Raw genomic sequence first — 17,610 nt, forward strand, 5'->3', positions numbered from 1 at the left:
AGAAATAGCAAATTCGTCCTCTATCATCATAACACTGTTGTATCCCCTGAATAGTAGCATTATCTCTCTCCTCAGTTCGTTAGTTTCCTAATCATTTTACATTTTGAGAATCAGAGGACATTGTTTCATTAAATCGGTGTCATTCATATTGGTTTGTCATTGCACTTATCAGTTTGAGAGATGTCAACGATAGACAGAAAATACATGAGAAGAAACATAACCAAAATTTAGCTTTGAAAGGAAACTATAAATATGAGGTACGAAAGTCTATATTTTGGCAAAATTATATTCGTGAATGTTTGAATTTTGAAAGATTAAATACAAGTAAAATTAGAAACAATAAAATTCGCAATTTTATCATGATGAAAAATGATATAAACCCAGGAACAATAGAATTCGCAATTTTATCATGATGAAAAATGATATAAACCAAAATCTAATATCAAAGCCAAATTTCACTATAGTGACGAATAGCCAAAGACAAAAAAAAATCGATGACAGTGGTCACTCAAAACATGTTGTAACAATCAACGGTATAAAAATCCTCAACGAATCAGAACGAGAGAGGGGTTTGTTAGAATATTTGTAAGAACAGAGATTTACGAAAGATTGAAATATGTATGTATTATCAATGAAGCTTAAGCAACTTAGTTTTCATTGGGAAAAAAATTAAAAACTTTAACCCACTGGATAAAAATGTATTTTTACTTTTCTTGCGAGTAGACTTATTTGGTAATGTATTTTCCGTCTTAATGTTCTCTGACAATAGGAATACATTTGCACCTGAAAGGGGAAAAAATAGTGCTTAAAAATGCGGGTGGGATTCTTGCTGCCTTGTAGGCCCATTGGGCGGTTTTCCATTGTTTTGTCTGATTGTCGTCTCTTTGACATATTTCCCCGTTATCATTCTCTATTCTACTTTGATTGGAAATTGATTTGCCAATGTATGTCCTTCTCGTTCTTTATTTTGCCAAATCTTTCAAAAGCCAAGTTTACAGACATATCCTAGCAATTACAATTGGGTTAAATGTAACAAAACCTCAACACAATGTTGCTACAGCTTTAAGGTACGGTACACACATGTGAAGGTTAAGTTTGAAATATAATAAAAATACAGCCATAATGTGCAATAAATACAGGGGTGGGGGCAATTTAATTATTTAGAGATCTTTCTGTCAATGAGTACACATAAATTTCGGATTTGTATATAGTAAATCAAGTGTGTCAAACACTTCTTTACAACCTTCGGTATAATATAAATTAGACTTGTCAGTGATCTTTCTTAAGAAATACACTATGATTGAATAACTTAAATGTGTAAAAAAAATTATTCGGAAGTATTATATTTCGATACTGCATAAGTATTTAGTGTTTTTGTTTACAGAAATGATAACTAAGGTATAACATTTTACACGTGAAAGCAATTTTGAAACATAATACCTCTAATTCACGGCCGACACTCGGCTAACCGAGAGATTGGTCGGTTAATCTATATTGAGTATGCGGCTATATCGGCGGTTGGTCTGTTAATCGGGTTGGCTAAAGTCTGTTAATCAGGTGTTATCGAGAAAATCATTGAAAGTTCAGCATGTTTCATTGTATATCTTTCTAAATATATTTTCATCATAAAAAGTATTCATGTCTAACAAAACAATTCAATGTACTGAATTCAGTGGTGTAATTATTATTTTTCTAGCTTCGATGTAAGATCTATAAAATGAAAAGGCGGTTTACTCATCAATAAATTTATACACATTTTACACACATAACATGTACACAAAATGACACATTGGTTAAATTTACTTGCATTCAATATTTTGAACATCGAAAAAATAAAGGCATTATGTTTGTTAATCATATTGAAATCATTGTGTGAAAAATCTACACGAACATCTGTATTTTGGTGACATAAATCAATCTTTATTTAAAACCTGGTCTGTTTATGCATGGGTCGGATGTATAAAACCCGGTCTGTTAATTGGTCTGTTAAGAGTTCTGAATGGCAATAAAATTATAATTTTATTTGGCAATGCTATATAGATGGGGTGTTATCGGATCAAATGAGTAGGCTCAAGACGAGCGGCTAAAATATACGAAAACAATACATGAGCAATGAAACATAACATATACGGAAACAACACATGAAATTGAAAATCGATAAAAATGGTTTCAAAAAGTGTAATATTAAAGTAATATTAATTTCATCCAAGAATGATCGCATAAATCATGTTGATTCTGTTTAATTGTCATGAATGACACACATTTGTCATCTACATTGGTAACCAGAATATAAATCAGAGATGTAACTAAACATCAGTAAGTAAAATATATTGGGATGACAAAATATGAAAAATGAAGAAAGAATAACGAGTAAGATAAATAAAATGTAGAAAAAAATGACATAACAATTTAAAGAATACAGAAATAAACAACACCCCAATCCGGACCCTCATGGTATACACGAGAATCTGGATGGAAACGCAGAATATAGAATAATATATAAGGACAGTAGAGAGTGATATATTGCTAAAAACGAGAGAAAAATAATACTTGTTTAAGAATACACACATGAAACACCGATGGCTGTTGAAACAGTAACGGACTGCGATGTACTTATATTGGTGACAAATTCTAGAAGTTTACATGCGGACAACTATGGTGGCAGGTTAATGCCATTTTGCGTTTTAGCGCTTTAGCGTTTTCGCCTCACATATTCTATATGGCGGAACCGCGAAATTGCGAAGTCGAAAACGCGAAAATGCGAAACCGATTTCTCGTTTTCGACTTCGCGTTTTCGCGTTTTCGACTTTGCGATTTCGCCTTTTCGCTATTTCGCGTTTTCGCCCTATAGAACATGAAAAGCGATATCGCGAAAACGCGAAATTGACTTCACCGGCCACCATAGACAACTGTACTTCTCCTCTGCACTTATGTAGAAAGGAACTAAACGGAATAAAATTAATTGAAACTTAAAATAACCAAATGTAGCTGCATTCGCTCCTTTCCGTTTACTTCTTTAGAGTGATTTGTAAACAACATATGATTTAGTAATAGAAGAAAAGAACCAATTGGATGATGCTGACGAATTAGGGTTTAACGTCCAGTGACAAATATCATGTTCATATGGGAACGAGAACACGTTATATGTACCCTGTGTTGTAAATTATAATTAGAAAGACACTTTCAGTCGGAATTGAGAACGTGCTACTTCAAACAGACACAAAAATTAAGGCTGCTTGAAAACGTCAATAAAACATTCATACATATTCCAGAGGCCAATACATATCACGCTATATTGAAGTGACACACCCTTCAATAAAATGCGAAGAAAGTCAAAATAAAAATCCTCTTTCTAGGATACTGTGGCACCGTATTGTCATTTGTGTTTACTCAGGAACATCTCAATCTTAAATTTGTCGTGGCTAAATAACTCTTAACTGACACATTTCAATTGTCCAACCCATTAACAGACTTTATTCCCATAATTTTCACTAAAACGTGGTATTATTCATTTTATTTTACAATTATGAAATATTTACTAATGTCAATTTATTTTTTAGAACCACAGTACTATTTTTTGTCCTTTAAATGATATCTAAATTTCTTTTTTTCGCCTTTTATTCAAAAAATTGCTATGCGTATAAGCATAAATACTACATACTTGCGCGACGCCTTTTAGTTTTACTGAAAACTGCACAGACTAAGAAATGTTTTTACAAATGCAAAATGTTCTATGATAGATATCATTTTGTCAGACACTTTTCTTTTTTTGATTTGGTTCTTATAACATGCCAAAAATCTGTATATTTAATACAGTTTAACATTAAATTAAGCGTTTTACTCTTAACAGACGTATAACCAACACGATTAACAGACCAATCGCCCATATAGCTGCATACTCAATATAGATTAACCGACTAATCTCTCGGTTAGCCGAGTGTCGGCCGTGTAATTGAATTTTTCATATAAGGTTTATATTTTTATAATATTAAAACCAAAAGAATTACTGCATCACCAATCCAAACTAAGCGGATCCCTATTTTTTTTAACATGTATCATTTATGTGGGGCAATCTGAACCTTGATTATAATTTATCAATTTTTGTTGATAAATCAAAACAAAGAGTAAAATGATTAGTTTATCTGACTGTGTTACACTGATACATCACATGCCTTTGATTATCTTGTGATATGGACGAATACTTTAATCTGGACCAACATGGCGGACGTCACACAGCTGATATTCTTCACCCTTGTTATATTGACATGTTACGTTTATTCCGATGATCCACACCCCATTATAGATGTTTGTAGACAGAAAAGTCCATGCTTGTGCGAATATTCCAATGGGGACTTCGTAGATCTCACATCTCTATCTAATGATAATGACACAGAACCCAGGTAAGAGGTAGCGCCTTTTCCACTGAGATCAATTCACTCAGAAGTATATATATAGAACTTCAAAAAACATTTAGAATTTGAATAAATAGAGGAGTTTGAATAGTATAACATCAACATGTTATTCGTCGCTATACATTACTACTAAAGTCTTGATACAATAAAATTGAGAAAAGAAATGAGGAATGTCTCAAAGCGACAACAACCCGACCATAGAGCAGACAACAGCCGAAGGCCACCAATGGGTCTTCAATGTAGCGAGAAACTCCCACACTCGTAGGCGTCCTTCAGCTGGCCCCTTAAAAATATGTATACTAGTACAGTGATAATGAACGTCATACTAAACTCCGATTTATACACTGATACCACATTTGGCATCCTTAAACAACATGAACTAGTTTTATATTTATTATGATTAAATTCAAAAGTACACATAAAAAACTTTCACACTGCGCATTTTTGATATAAAGATTGAAGAACTTTTTTAAATGGCTCTGTTTTTTAAATAATATCAAATTATATCAAAAGACAAAACACTTCACTGACGACCAAACAAAAAATTACAAAACTCGAAGCCCTCCTGAAACGACGGTCAACTCAGTAGGTGATTCGGAAGGGTACGCAGTGCCTCCTATCCTGTAGGCATTCGTCATGTTCCACATGACAGTGCCAATCCGGCGATGACTCGCATTCGGAGGATATAATACAGAACTGTGGTAACGACAAGCAAAATATATCCTTGGTCAGATTTGTCGTAGATATTCTGTATGGAGCAACCAAATCCTGTACAATTGAAAACCCTTAATTGTTTCATTACATTTCACATAAGCAGCAAACCAACAAAGAGGTCATGGTAGAAAGAACAAGTAATGGAATAGTATAATATTGTTACTGTATATTTATTTTTATACATCATTTTCCAAGGAGTACACTAGAATTGTAAATAGTATATATCACTTTCAGGATCTTATTATATATTGAGCAGAATATTGTTTTCCCGTTAGATGGAGCAAATTATGATATTGACAGTGATCTTGCTTTATATATGATCTTGCTTTATATATATATTATTTAGGTTTAAAGATATTCCTTCTGAAATATTTGGTGGAGCAAAATACTCGTGGAATCCTTGTCATCTATTTAGTGAAGGAGAGTGCGCAAACGTCACGGTAACAATATTTTATCTTTAATATTGGATTGCAAATGTTCGGGATTTTTTTTTTATATATGTTTCAAATCCGCTCATAGTATTGTTTGCGTGAACATTAAAACTGTATTTTAGATTGCTGTTTAATTTCGTATTTAATTGAATTTTTATCTGATTTAAGCGTCACTGTTAATCTAGGACATCATGGTGGGTAAAGAAATAGAATACGAATAGTGACTTAGATGGAGAGTTTTCTTATTGGCACTCATACCACATCTTCTTATATTATTCTGCTCATTATAGTTAATGATATGTTCTAATTATGCAAGCATTTTACTTTGCAATGACTACAAAGGTGATAAATTTTAATATATACAGCCTCCTCCATTTATAACTGCTGTTTCCTCTTTGAATCTTAAATAGGAAATCAAATAAAACAAATGTTTATGTTATTACGCATATGTTTGCGTTATGACGCAACGGTTTGCGTTTTTACGCAAATGCTTGCTTATTTCGCAAATGTTTGCGTTATAATGCAAAGGTTTGCGTTGTAACGCAAAGATAGGAAAACAAAATTATAAAAAATGTGTGGCGCTAATACGCTTCCGTACATCTCTTTAACATTGTATATCTTCAGTTGACTTTAATTTAAAAAAAAAAAAAAAAAAAAAAAAAAAAAAAACATTGTACAAGAGAGAGACATTTTCTTTTTTAGATGTGTGAAGTTATTGCTGGGGCACCCATTCCGAAATATGTACCAATTGGAAATATGATGAACGCAAAGTTCGATCATAACGAAGTAAACGGCGACCTTCAACTTCAATATGGTATAACAGGTGAAGAGAACAGGTAATGCATCTTGTAATCGAGTTGTAATCAAAAGTACTCAGACAGAAATGAGGTATCATTCATTACCTAAATTACAAACAGTAAAGGAGTAGGTATAGTTAGACCCCTTTTTGGCCCCAAAATTTCATACCCAACTATGTCAGTCCTATTCAGGACCGATAACTCTGTCGATAGATATTATAGGATATACAATATTGTTGAAATCAGAGCAATCGTATTATAGGTCTCTGTTGAAATGTAAACAATAAAATATTTTTTACAAATGTTAAACTTCATATCGATTCATTAAATGCCTGGATTTAGCTTAAAACATTGAATTAGAAAAAAAAATTAATCATATGCAATGAAATCTCGTTGAATTTCCTATAAAATAAAAATAAAATCCACTTGAATTTAAATTTGAATCATAATATTTTTTTTAAATAATTATGGAAAAATAAAAATATTTGAAAATCTTTTAAGCAAAAAAAATATTTTCTTAAAGACATTTTCATAATATTCATAGTTTCTTAAAGTTTATTATGATAGATACTTTTTCTGATTTGAAACGGGAAAATAAGAGAAAGTTTATTTGAACATTTATGAAAACTTTTGTATATCGCAAAATTTAAACTCTGGTAATACATGTACACACAGGATGTTTAATGTCAACTGGTTGCTTTTAATTTGCACGTCTACCTGACACTGTATTGTTATGTAACATTACAACCCAAGTCAGAGTTCACCTGTTCTGTAAAGGGATGAAATTTTGGTAAACGGACAGAAAGTCACAGGACAAAAAGTCACAGGACATAAAGTCACAAATTTGGTAGAACAAAAAGTCACAGGACAAAAAGTCTCAAATAATATGTTGACAATTGTTTGAATATATAAGAGAAATATCTTGAAATATTTACTTTTTTATACATATATTCATATAAAAGCTTAGGAAATGTGTCATTATACTTGAAAAATGAAGATTTATTTAATTTTAATCATGCAAAAGAAAGATTTCTTTCTTTGAAGCCTTTCAAGTGTCAATTAAGCCATTTGACATTTTTTTTTTAACAATTATTTGATTTACTTTGATATTTTTTTGATAAATTTTGTTTATTAAGTCAGATTTCCTACAATACTTCAAAAGAAATACAAAAATATGTTTGTAGAAATAAGAATTTTTTATTCAAAGAAAATAGTCAGAAAAAATTAATTGTGACTTTTTGTCCTGTGACTTTTTGTCCGTGACTTTTTGTCCGTTACTTTTTGTCCTGTGACTTTCTGTCCTACATTCGAAATTTTAAAGGTATAGAATATTTATCTATATTAATTTTCGGGCATTGGTTTTTTTCTCATGGGATGAAAACATTTTTTGTTCTAAAAGGGATGTATAAATACATTTCTAAAGAAAGATAAAATATACCGGAAAACACCTATAAAAAAAGAAGAGAAATTTTTTTATATTGTAAACTATTTTCTGGTAACAGTATATCCTGGATATCTGTCAAACAAATGTTCCCGTGTCACACTTAAAATATTTTTTTTTATCAAGAAATTTTGAAATCAATCATACCGAAATATCACCAAAGAAAAGAACAGAAACATCAGAGATTCTGCATGAAAATATTAATATAATCTAGGAAAGTCTTACTATACAAATCCTTGATTTGATGCAACATTTCCATATTATGGGATATTCATCATCCGCCATTTTGAAAAATTCCGAAAAATTCCATTTTTTAAATCGATATTTGACCGACTTTGACATGAAATTAAACTGTTTTAAGTAGTATTTTTCGCCAGATATATGTTTTAATATACTTAATCGATTTGCAAAGTGTGTTTTTAATGTACGGAATTTCTTTATTTGTTGTACAAGTAGACATGGGTATCGGTAATTTAGCATTGAGGCAACGGAGAAATGACGAGAAAAGTGCATGTTTTTATAAGTCTAAAATGACCGACTTTAATCAAAAATTAAACTGTTAGGACCAACATTGTTTGATAAAAATATGTTTGAATATCAAGGATTGATTTGCAAAACTTAGAAAACTGGTCAGGTTTATGAGAAAATTAAACTTTATTGAAGCATCTATGCATTTTATATGGGGAAATATAATACAAAATGGCGGCCAGAATACGCCACAAAAGTCACGTGATGTCTAACTGAGTTGGATATGAGCAGTTTACGAAATTGTTAAAATATAAACTGTTAGCTATTTACTGGAAAGTAAAATACTTCTGTTACATAAATATGGGTTGTTTTTTTACCATACAATACACATATACCGAGTACTAGCATCATTAAGTCACGCTAAATTACTGAAATCTTTACAATTTTGGCATTTGAGTTAAATTTTAGACGGTTTCCGTCTTTAATAGAAGTGGCTGCATTTGTGTCCATTCTTGATATTTAAATCTAAGTTGTATGTGATGATAATGCATAACATATATAAAGGTTGAGAGTGAACATAGATGCGGCCACTTTCATTTATGGCAAAAAAACATCTGGATAGTGACACATTTTGGCATATTTGACGATAGATTTTTCATAATTTAGCCTGAATCTGAGCGTCTGTAATGATAAAAACAGTTCAAATCTTACACATAAATCAATTGAATCGACTGAAGTAGACACTTACGTGTACAAAAAGTGTCCAAAATCTTTCATCAGACGAACCTGAAATTTGGGGCCAAAATCGGCCTTTACCGGACCTACTCCGTTTATTGTAATGATGTTTAATTAGTTTAAACAATATTTTATTCAAATAAATTGAATTGGATTGGGAAACAGGCATAGCCTATGTAAGCACTCTAATAATGTTAACAAATGATTTGTATTTTATAAATCTTGTCTCTACCGACGTCGCATTGCAAGTTATGATACACAAAAAGGGATAACAGCAATGGAAAAACATATCTCGTAGTATTAAAGACCGCACCAACCACGAACACCGATCCCTCCGAAAGGAAGAAACAATGGGCAGATAACCCCTGCCCTAGACCATCCACCATATGAGGTCACATTGTATTGGATCGAATGTTTATTTATGGTTAACTGTGTTTGAAAAGTAAACGCAGATATCCAAAACAATAATTACTTTTAAAAATCTTAAAACTATAAGCCAAAACAAAGAGAGTGATTTTGGTATTTGTCAATGAAACTGAACACATGGAACATACAACATACAACAAACAATACAAGTACAAAGACTTGATTGCATTAATAAGAAGCGACAGTAGATTTCCGATGTTCAAATATCATTAAGCATTTTTTTTTAATACAACTCGCAAGTTAAGAAACAAAAACTGTCGCAATCGCATGAATTCCAAAAGGAACGTAATCGGGTACGACGACATAGAAATAACCAATAGTTGCTGTTTTGGTCACATGGCAAGAAAACAGTTCAGCTGATAGAAAATTCTTTTGCAGTACTTTATGTATCGTTGGTTAAAATTCTTGGATAGGACACTGATAACAGTTTTATAAACAAATTGTTAAATGAAAAATCCGTGTTGAATTTAGTACATTTATTATAGTACCTTGACAAATAGAAAAACAAAAATTCTAAAAACGCAGACACTTTTCAGTATCATTTTCCATAAGGACTTTATACAGTGTTCAAATATTAATGAGTTCTAAGCCACATGCACACGCACATAGAAACAGTTTAAATGTAATGTATAATCTGTAATCACTATTCACTATTCACAGGACAGCATATTTAATATTGTTCTGTGATAAAACCCAGGAAGGACAATTCATAGTCAAAGGTGAAGAGCCTGCAGGGAGTGGTAAATATGTAAGTTATCAAGTCATATACTAGTAGATCAATATCATACTTTTTATGCTTTAAAGATTTTTCATAAAATATTAACACCATATTCAATTCAAATGTTAGACGTATGATGCACTTAAAATCCATCCATTTGTTTTATGTACCATCGAGAAATACGTATTTCTTAACAAATTGTAGTCATATAGATCTGCTCGGAACGAAAAAGTCATGACCCATGTTTAAAAGAAAACATGCAAAAATCCTTTCGGGATTCTATAGGAATTTAGTACAGGAAAGTAAACATTGTTGAAGATTTATAGAACTGAAAGAAACAGACCATAACATGTATGATAGAACGAATAAATCCAAATATGATCACATCTGATTCCACAAAATACATACATTCTCATATGTTTTCGTTTGCAGTACTTTGAGTTACATAGCAAGCATACATGTCGATTTACGACGTCTCCAACTATATCAAATCCGGACAGTGGTTTGAGTGCAGGATCCGTAATAGGTATAATGTAAGTATTAATAAACGGAAGAAGTAAATGTGTAAAGAGCACACTTTGTTAACTCTTTCATTAAAAAAGTTTACACTTAGGAATATCAAATCAGTCTAATTGAATAAAGCAAGTAGCATATTACGAACATTACATTTTTGAAAACTATTTGTTAACAATCCCTATTCGAGATGTAAAAAAGGCAACATTAAGAGTGGGGCTTGTAAAAATTCTAATAATTAAGGTAGCAACCATTCAACTCCAAAGGTGGTATGGATTTTAGCCTGCGTCAGAAAAAAAAAGCGCGGAATTTTTGTTTTCTTTCTATGCTATCAATCAAATTATTTTAGAATTTAACACTATAAGGTATTATATGAAAAATCTGAATTCAGAATAATTTTTGTTGTCATCTGCTAGACCACAACCCTGAAGTTAAATGGTCGTTCCCTAACCATTTATGTAGCTCTATAAATTAAGGCACCCTTAAATGTGTATCCTGAGTGAAGATGTCTGTCCTATGTGTCTCATCTGACTTTTATTTATTTATCTCCTTTGAATGGTTTATAATTTGTCAATGTTAACTAAGTTTTCGTTTTTATGTTCTTTTTCGAGATACGTGTACTATTTTAAGTAGTATGTCAACTATAGGTGATGCATTACTTTGATTTAAGGTGTTTCAGAATTTATCTGACCTTGACCTAATTTGCATGGCTCCTTTGGAAACATTAGGTGTCTATGAGAAAGTGCGTTACTAAGATACAATTAGCAAAATGTCAACAATATTTTGAAAATAAACTGTTTGTAAGATGTATAAAAGTACGTTAGTCTGACTTTCATCCTATTTGAATGGTTTTAGTAAATATTTAGCCGTTAGTTACTCCTTTGAGGGATGTCAAATTTTGCTTTTTATCATCCTACGACTCCGAAATAAAATCTGCATGTTTAGTTCAAAAATGGCTAATATGGTGATTCTTTTTGGAGATTATAATATGTTCTTTTGCATCATATCTATCGTACTCGGGAGTAGGTTGTTTTTGTTTTTAAACCATTATGATTGACCAACACAAAATTATGATTGTTTTCGTACTGTAGAATTGCTTGTTTAATTGGAGTATATTTACTGGGAGGTATGGCATATCAAAAGATAAATGGAGCTACAGGGAAAGAAATAATACCTAATTATCCGTTCTGGTCAGCCGTGGGCTCCTCAATAAAGGTATGTACTTTATATTTGGATATTCAAAGCCTTTAGGTCTCGATATTTGCTACTGTCGCTGCACTTTCAATCCCCAAAAATATCAGCAGCCAAGTAGCAATTACTGCGGTATTTATGAATTATCAAATCTACTGTAGATTTCGAATAAAACCACCTCGGTCTATTTTTTTGTTCTAAACCATTTATTTTTTGTTTTTTCAAACTTTCCTATCTTGAGCATTGTTAATGAATTTTATACCAGATACGCGTGGTGTGCACACATAATTGTTGTCGTATTTATGAAATATAATTTTATTTTATTTTTATAATTCTTTATTTTGTATTTCTTCACCTCATACAATATTTATATGCATTTTATCAAAGAAAAATACAAAACATGTTTATTCATTTTGACCTGTCAGTGTCAGTGCTTATATGAACATCCCCCTCCCCATACAAAAAAATACAAAAAACAAAAAACAAAAAAACAAAAAAACAAACAAACAAAAACAAAAAGTACAAAAAACAAACAAACAAAAAATAAATAAAATAAATATAAAAAATCATTGACTTATATTCATATCCGATTAAATTGATATTAAACGATTATAATTATTATTAATGCAACCTAATTATTCTATTCATACATGTACTCATAATAAAAAAATAATTAAAAATAAATTGTATATATATAGTGACATATATCTATATTTTGTTGTTATTTTTTCTCCCAAAAATATCTAGAAATCATATATAAAAAAAAACAGTAGTTTAACTCCTATTATCATAACATAGTAACACATATTTAAATCTTCCATACATATATATATATAATATCTATAGGATGCACACTAACCACTGTCCAATTGTGATGTGCATCCAGTTGTTTTCAGTCAAATATGAGTTATCTTTCTTGTATCATAAAATTAGTTGTTGAAATGGTTCCCATTTTTTTTCTATTTTTTCACCTATTGCAGGAGAACTGTGAAAAGTGGAAGATAGTTTTTCAATAGTATAATATTTTTTCAATTTCTTTAGTGCAATCTTAACACAAGGTACCAGTGAGTTCAATCTACAAGAATAAATATAGTACTTCATGAGAACAGTGAAAAAATTTCCCGAGATATCTATAATATCTGATCCCAAGAGGATGTTTTGTTTTGATATCAGAAGCTCATAATTACAATCTGAAAGTAGTGTATCAACTAGTTGGAGCCAAAAGTTTTTGACAATGTTGCATTCCCAAAAAATATGTTCTATTGTCTCTTTTGTTTCATTGCAAAAACTGCATAGGTGTGTTTCTTTAAGTTTACACTTATATAGCAGATCATTTGTGCATAAAATTCTTTGCAGAATTTTGTATTGAAAAATGATCATTTTATTACTCAAAGAACACTTGAAAGGATGCATATAGAAAAGATCCCAGTTAGCTATTTCCATATGCAAAATTTCTTTCCATTTATTTTGTGATTTTATGGGGTTTTCATGATAAGTAGACAAAAATAATTTATAAAAATATGGGCATGATTTCTGATTTGTTTTCAAAAAGTCTAAATTATCACAAGTAATGTTGATTTTCTTTTCACAGTTTTTGATGTGGTCCTTCCAACTGCTTGGGATCATATGATATATACCATAGAATTGAAGAAAATTTGTATCAATATCATATGTTTCTTTAAATTGATTAAAAGACAGAAATTCATTGTTCTCGTTCAGTAAATCATTGACAAAAAATATTCCTGCCTCACACCATTTTTCATAAAAAATAGTTTTATTATCAATTTTTAAAAGTGTATTAAACCAAATAGGTTGACCCATAAAATCATTATGGTCATGGGTAGCATTCCTCAGTTTAGCCCAATTTAGTAGGATGTCCTTCCAAAATCTATTAAAATATATTGAAAGGAGTAGGTCCGGTAAGGGCCGATTTTGGCCCCAAATTTCAGTTTCATCTAACGAGATATTTATGACACTTTTTAAACACTTAAGTGTCTATTTCAATTGATTCGATAAGTTTATGTAAAATATTTTAACTGATTCAGTCATTAAAAACGCTCCGATTGAAGTTTAAATGTGAAAAATCTATCAAATATGCCAAAAAACGTCACTTTTCAGATGGTTTTCGTCAAAAATGAAAGTGGCCGCATCCGTGTTCATCCTCAACCTTTATATATGTTATGTATTATCATCAAATACAACTTACATTTCAATATTATGAATGAACGCGAATGCGGCCACTTTCATTTAAGACGGAAACCGTCTAAAATTTAACTAAAATGCTATAATTGTGAAGATTTCAGTAATTAAGCATGACTTTATGATGCTAGTACACGATATATGTACATTGTATTGTCAAAAACAGCACATGTTTATGTAGCAGAAGCATTCTTCTTTCCAAACAATAGCTAAACGATTACATTTTCACAATTTTGCAAAACTGCCTAATTTTGGGGCCAAAAAGGGGTCTTATTGAACCTACTCCTTTGTTCAATACTATCCTTATTCATCATCCATATTTTATCTGCACCATATTTTCTATATTTATCATTAAAAAGAATTTTCCAAGGAGAATGATTAAAAGGGTCTAATAATTTATAGATCCATGTCATTTTTAGTGAATAACAGAAGGATTCAATATGAGGCATCTTTAGTCCACCAGTATCATATGATCCAATTAGTACATTTCTTTTGATTTTATCTGGTTTGCCATTCCATGGAAACTTAAAAAAAATATTTTCAATTTTCTTAAAATTTTCAAAATGAAATATAATTGTCATTATAAATTTTTGATACATCGGTGGAACGTCCTCTCGTGTAGTAGTTTTTTCGGAACGTAGCAATCGATAGTTTTTAAAAAAATAATGGTACAAATATATATAAAAAAAAATATGTGGTATGATTGCCAATGAGACAACTCCCCACAAGCGACCAACTGAGACAGAAATTAACAACTATTATAGATCACTGTACGGCCTTCACCAAAGAGCAAAGCACACACCGCATAGTCAGCTATAAAAGGTCCCGAAATGACAAATGTAAAACAATACAAACGAGAAAACTAACGGCATAGATTATATAATGATATATAGTTTATACAAAACAAATTAATAATTGTATACAAAACAAAGCTTGAAGATAAAAAATGAATAAAATAGGACTGTATATTCATGAGACAAGGTGATGGTATTGATGAAGTACTATATTTCATTCAGATTGTAAACGTCCAACACTAGTTCTTATTCAGATACAGGTACAGTTATACATATGTGGAGTGGTCCGTGCAATAATTGAGATTATAATAAATAAAATTCACTAATGTGTAAAATTTAAAAAAAATAACTATATAACTTTATATAATGTATGGTATCTCTTGTAGGCTGGGGTAGTTTATGTCTTTACATGTGGAAGAAAATCGGAATACGACGAAATTGACGAAAAACAAAGAATAAACCAACAACCACAACAAATCTAAATATATTGACTCATAGAATCACTAAGAATGTCGTTCTCTGTGTGAACTGTTCGTTATTGTTTATAAAGTGACTACTGTGTGTAAATGACATATTAAAAGAGAAGATACATTTTGTGTCCTTTTATGGTCCTATAGATTCGCCAATAACGAAAAATTGACTGATCCAAATATAAGTTATATTTCAAAAATTATATTGTTCAATTTTGAACATAACCATATATTGGAATACTGTACTTTAATTTTGTACACAAAACTCCATCTTGAATTTATTTTATTCTCATTGTTACATGTTTTTCATACGAAAATGTCAGTTCTATAAATGGTAATATGATGATGATTAAGTGGAGAGAGCTGCCAGCTTTTACTTCAACTTCCACGTTGTGACGACTTTTAATCACTTTTATTTTACGGATATTACAGAATAAGAAGTAATAAAATCCCAAAAAGTTGGTCTTATTGAAATATATTTATCATAAGTCCAGTTCCGGTGCGTACAGTGTCAGGATAACGCATTTCAAATTGGTTTTTTTTCTATTCTCTATCTGCCATTCATTTAAATATCTGCAAAATCATTTTTTTTTAATGTTTTATGATAGCAAAAAAAAATAAAGCCTGTCTCTACGCAACGTTATTTCCCTTTTCTACAAACTGAATTCAATCGGCTTACATTAAATGCATGTCTATCATCTTACCGGTACTAAGGGGACGACCTTTTGATATTCTGGGGGGGGGGGGGGGGGCAGGAGGATTTTGAAAATAAATAACTCAGCCGTGATAATCACAAAAATAAATGGTTTGTTCTGTGGTAGTTTGAAAATAAATAACCTGACTTGCAATGTATTGAAAAAATAACTCAGTAGTAGGTCTAATCGAAAGTATGAGATGGCACCAGATTCTTCATAAATTCATCTTTTTCCCCAAAAAAATCGGGATACACTTCCCAATTTTTTTAATAATAAAAGTATAAATATTATTCAAATATACTTGAAATGTCTGAAAATTGGTTTCATTTAACTTGAGGTATATCGTCTCAGGAAACCTTACCCCACTTTTATTTTAACAGGGCCGTAACTACATTGAGGCAAATGCCTCATGTACGAAATTTCAAAACAAAACGCTTGTCTCCATATCAAATTGTGTTCACGGCGAGTCATACTGCTATCGGCAACATGGTAGACAAAAAGGGTATACAGATGAAACATATTAATATGGTGATATATAATAAACGTACGTTCCTGTTACCAAAAACAACACGACAAAAGTAGGTCAGCATACAAAGTAATAACATGATATCAAAAACAATGAACATTGCCAGTTGCTATCTTTGACGTACGGCGCTGGCGGTTATTTTTCTAACCTTTGAAAATCAAATTTAAGAAGTATTTTTCAGTACAATTTATTTATTATTATACAGAATACAAAATATACGGAAGTTTTTACTCTTGAACACCATTTTATTGGCCACGAAGAAATCAAATGACACCAACATTAACAAAGTAACTATTGGTCACCGTACGGCCTTCAACAATGAGCAAAGCACATTTAAAAAGATCGAATAGTCGGCTTCAATAATCGAAAAAATAACGAAAAACAAATATGTAACACAGCAACAAACGACAACCACTGAATTACAGGCGCCGGACTTGGGACAGGCACATATATACTGAATATGTTGGAGTTAAACATCTTAGTGAGATCCCCACCCTCCTTTTATCTGTGAAATCGGTGTAACAGTACAACATGAAATACATCTAACAAAAACAAAGAATAGACGTGGCCGGGTACTTGTGTATCCCAATAACAAAAAGACACTAACGGTACATATCTAAGAGTACTCGCAATTCCTGGAAGCTAGTTCACATCCAATAACAACTATAATAAAACAAATCAGGCATCTAAGACTAAATTATTCATCAGTGCACATCCAAAATCCAATGAATTTAGTGTAAAGACTTCATAAACAGTCAGAGAAAAACATGACATTGTGTAATGCCAAGATACACAAAATATGTAGTTTGCTTTTGATTTACTGATAATAAAATCAATATTAATACCAATGAAAATAATATTTAAAGATCTAATTACAGTGTTGAATCGGGAACCTTTTAGAATACGTTTATTTCAAGTTTTGATAAGTTTACCAGAATCGTTTCTAAATTTCCAGGCACGGTAAACAGCATTTTCGTAAAAATGAGGATGTGCTATCCAGTTTAGCATGTACATATATTATATGTTAAAGAAAACAACTTAGGGTATCAGTCAGATTTAATGTATGACATATTCATAGGT

At 31.1% G+C, this 17,610-nt stretch overlaps 1 protein-coding gene across 1 annotated transcript; it reads left to right on the plus strand.

The window, feature by feature from the left end:
* Nucleotides 1-4,185: 4,185 nt before the first annotated feature.
* LOC139513597 (uncharacterized) lies at nucleotides 4,186-15,430 on the plus strand. Its single transcript, XM_071302242.1, has 7 exons — nucleotides 4,186-4,400; nucleotides 5,473-5,566; nucleotides 6,260-6,393; nucleotides 10,085-10,172; nucleotides 10,575-10,675; nucleotides 11,747-11,870; nucleotides 15,226-15,430. Exons 1-7 carry the CDS (start codon nucleotides 4,219-4,221, stop codon nucleotides 15,319-15,321), a joined length of 819 nt encoding a protein of 272 aa, XP_071158343.1. The 5' UTR covers nucleotides 4,186-4,218; the 3' UTR covers nucleotides 15,322-15,430.
* Nucleotides 15,431-17,610: the final 2,180 nt, after the last annotated feature.

This window comes from Mytilus edulis, chromosome 2 (assembly GCF_963676685.1).
Source record: "Mytilus edulis chromosome 2, xbMytEdul2.2, whole genome shotgun sequence".
NCBI classification, from domain to species: Eukaryota; Metazoa; Mollusca; class Bivalvia; order Mytilida; family Mytilidae; genus Mytilus; species Mytilus edulis.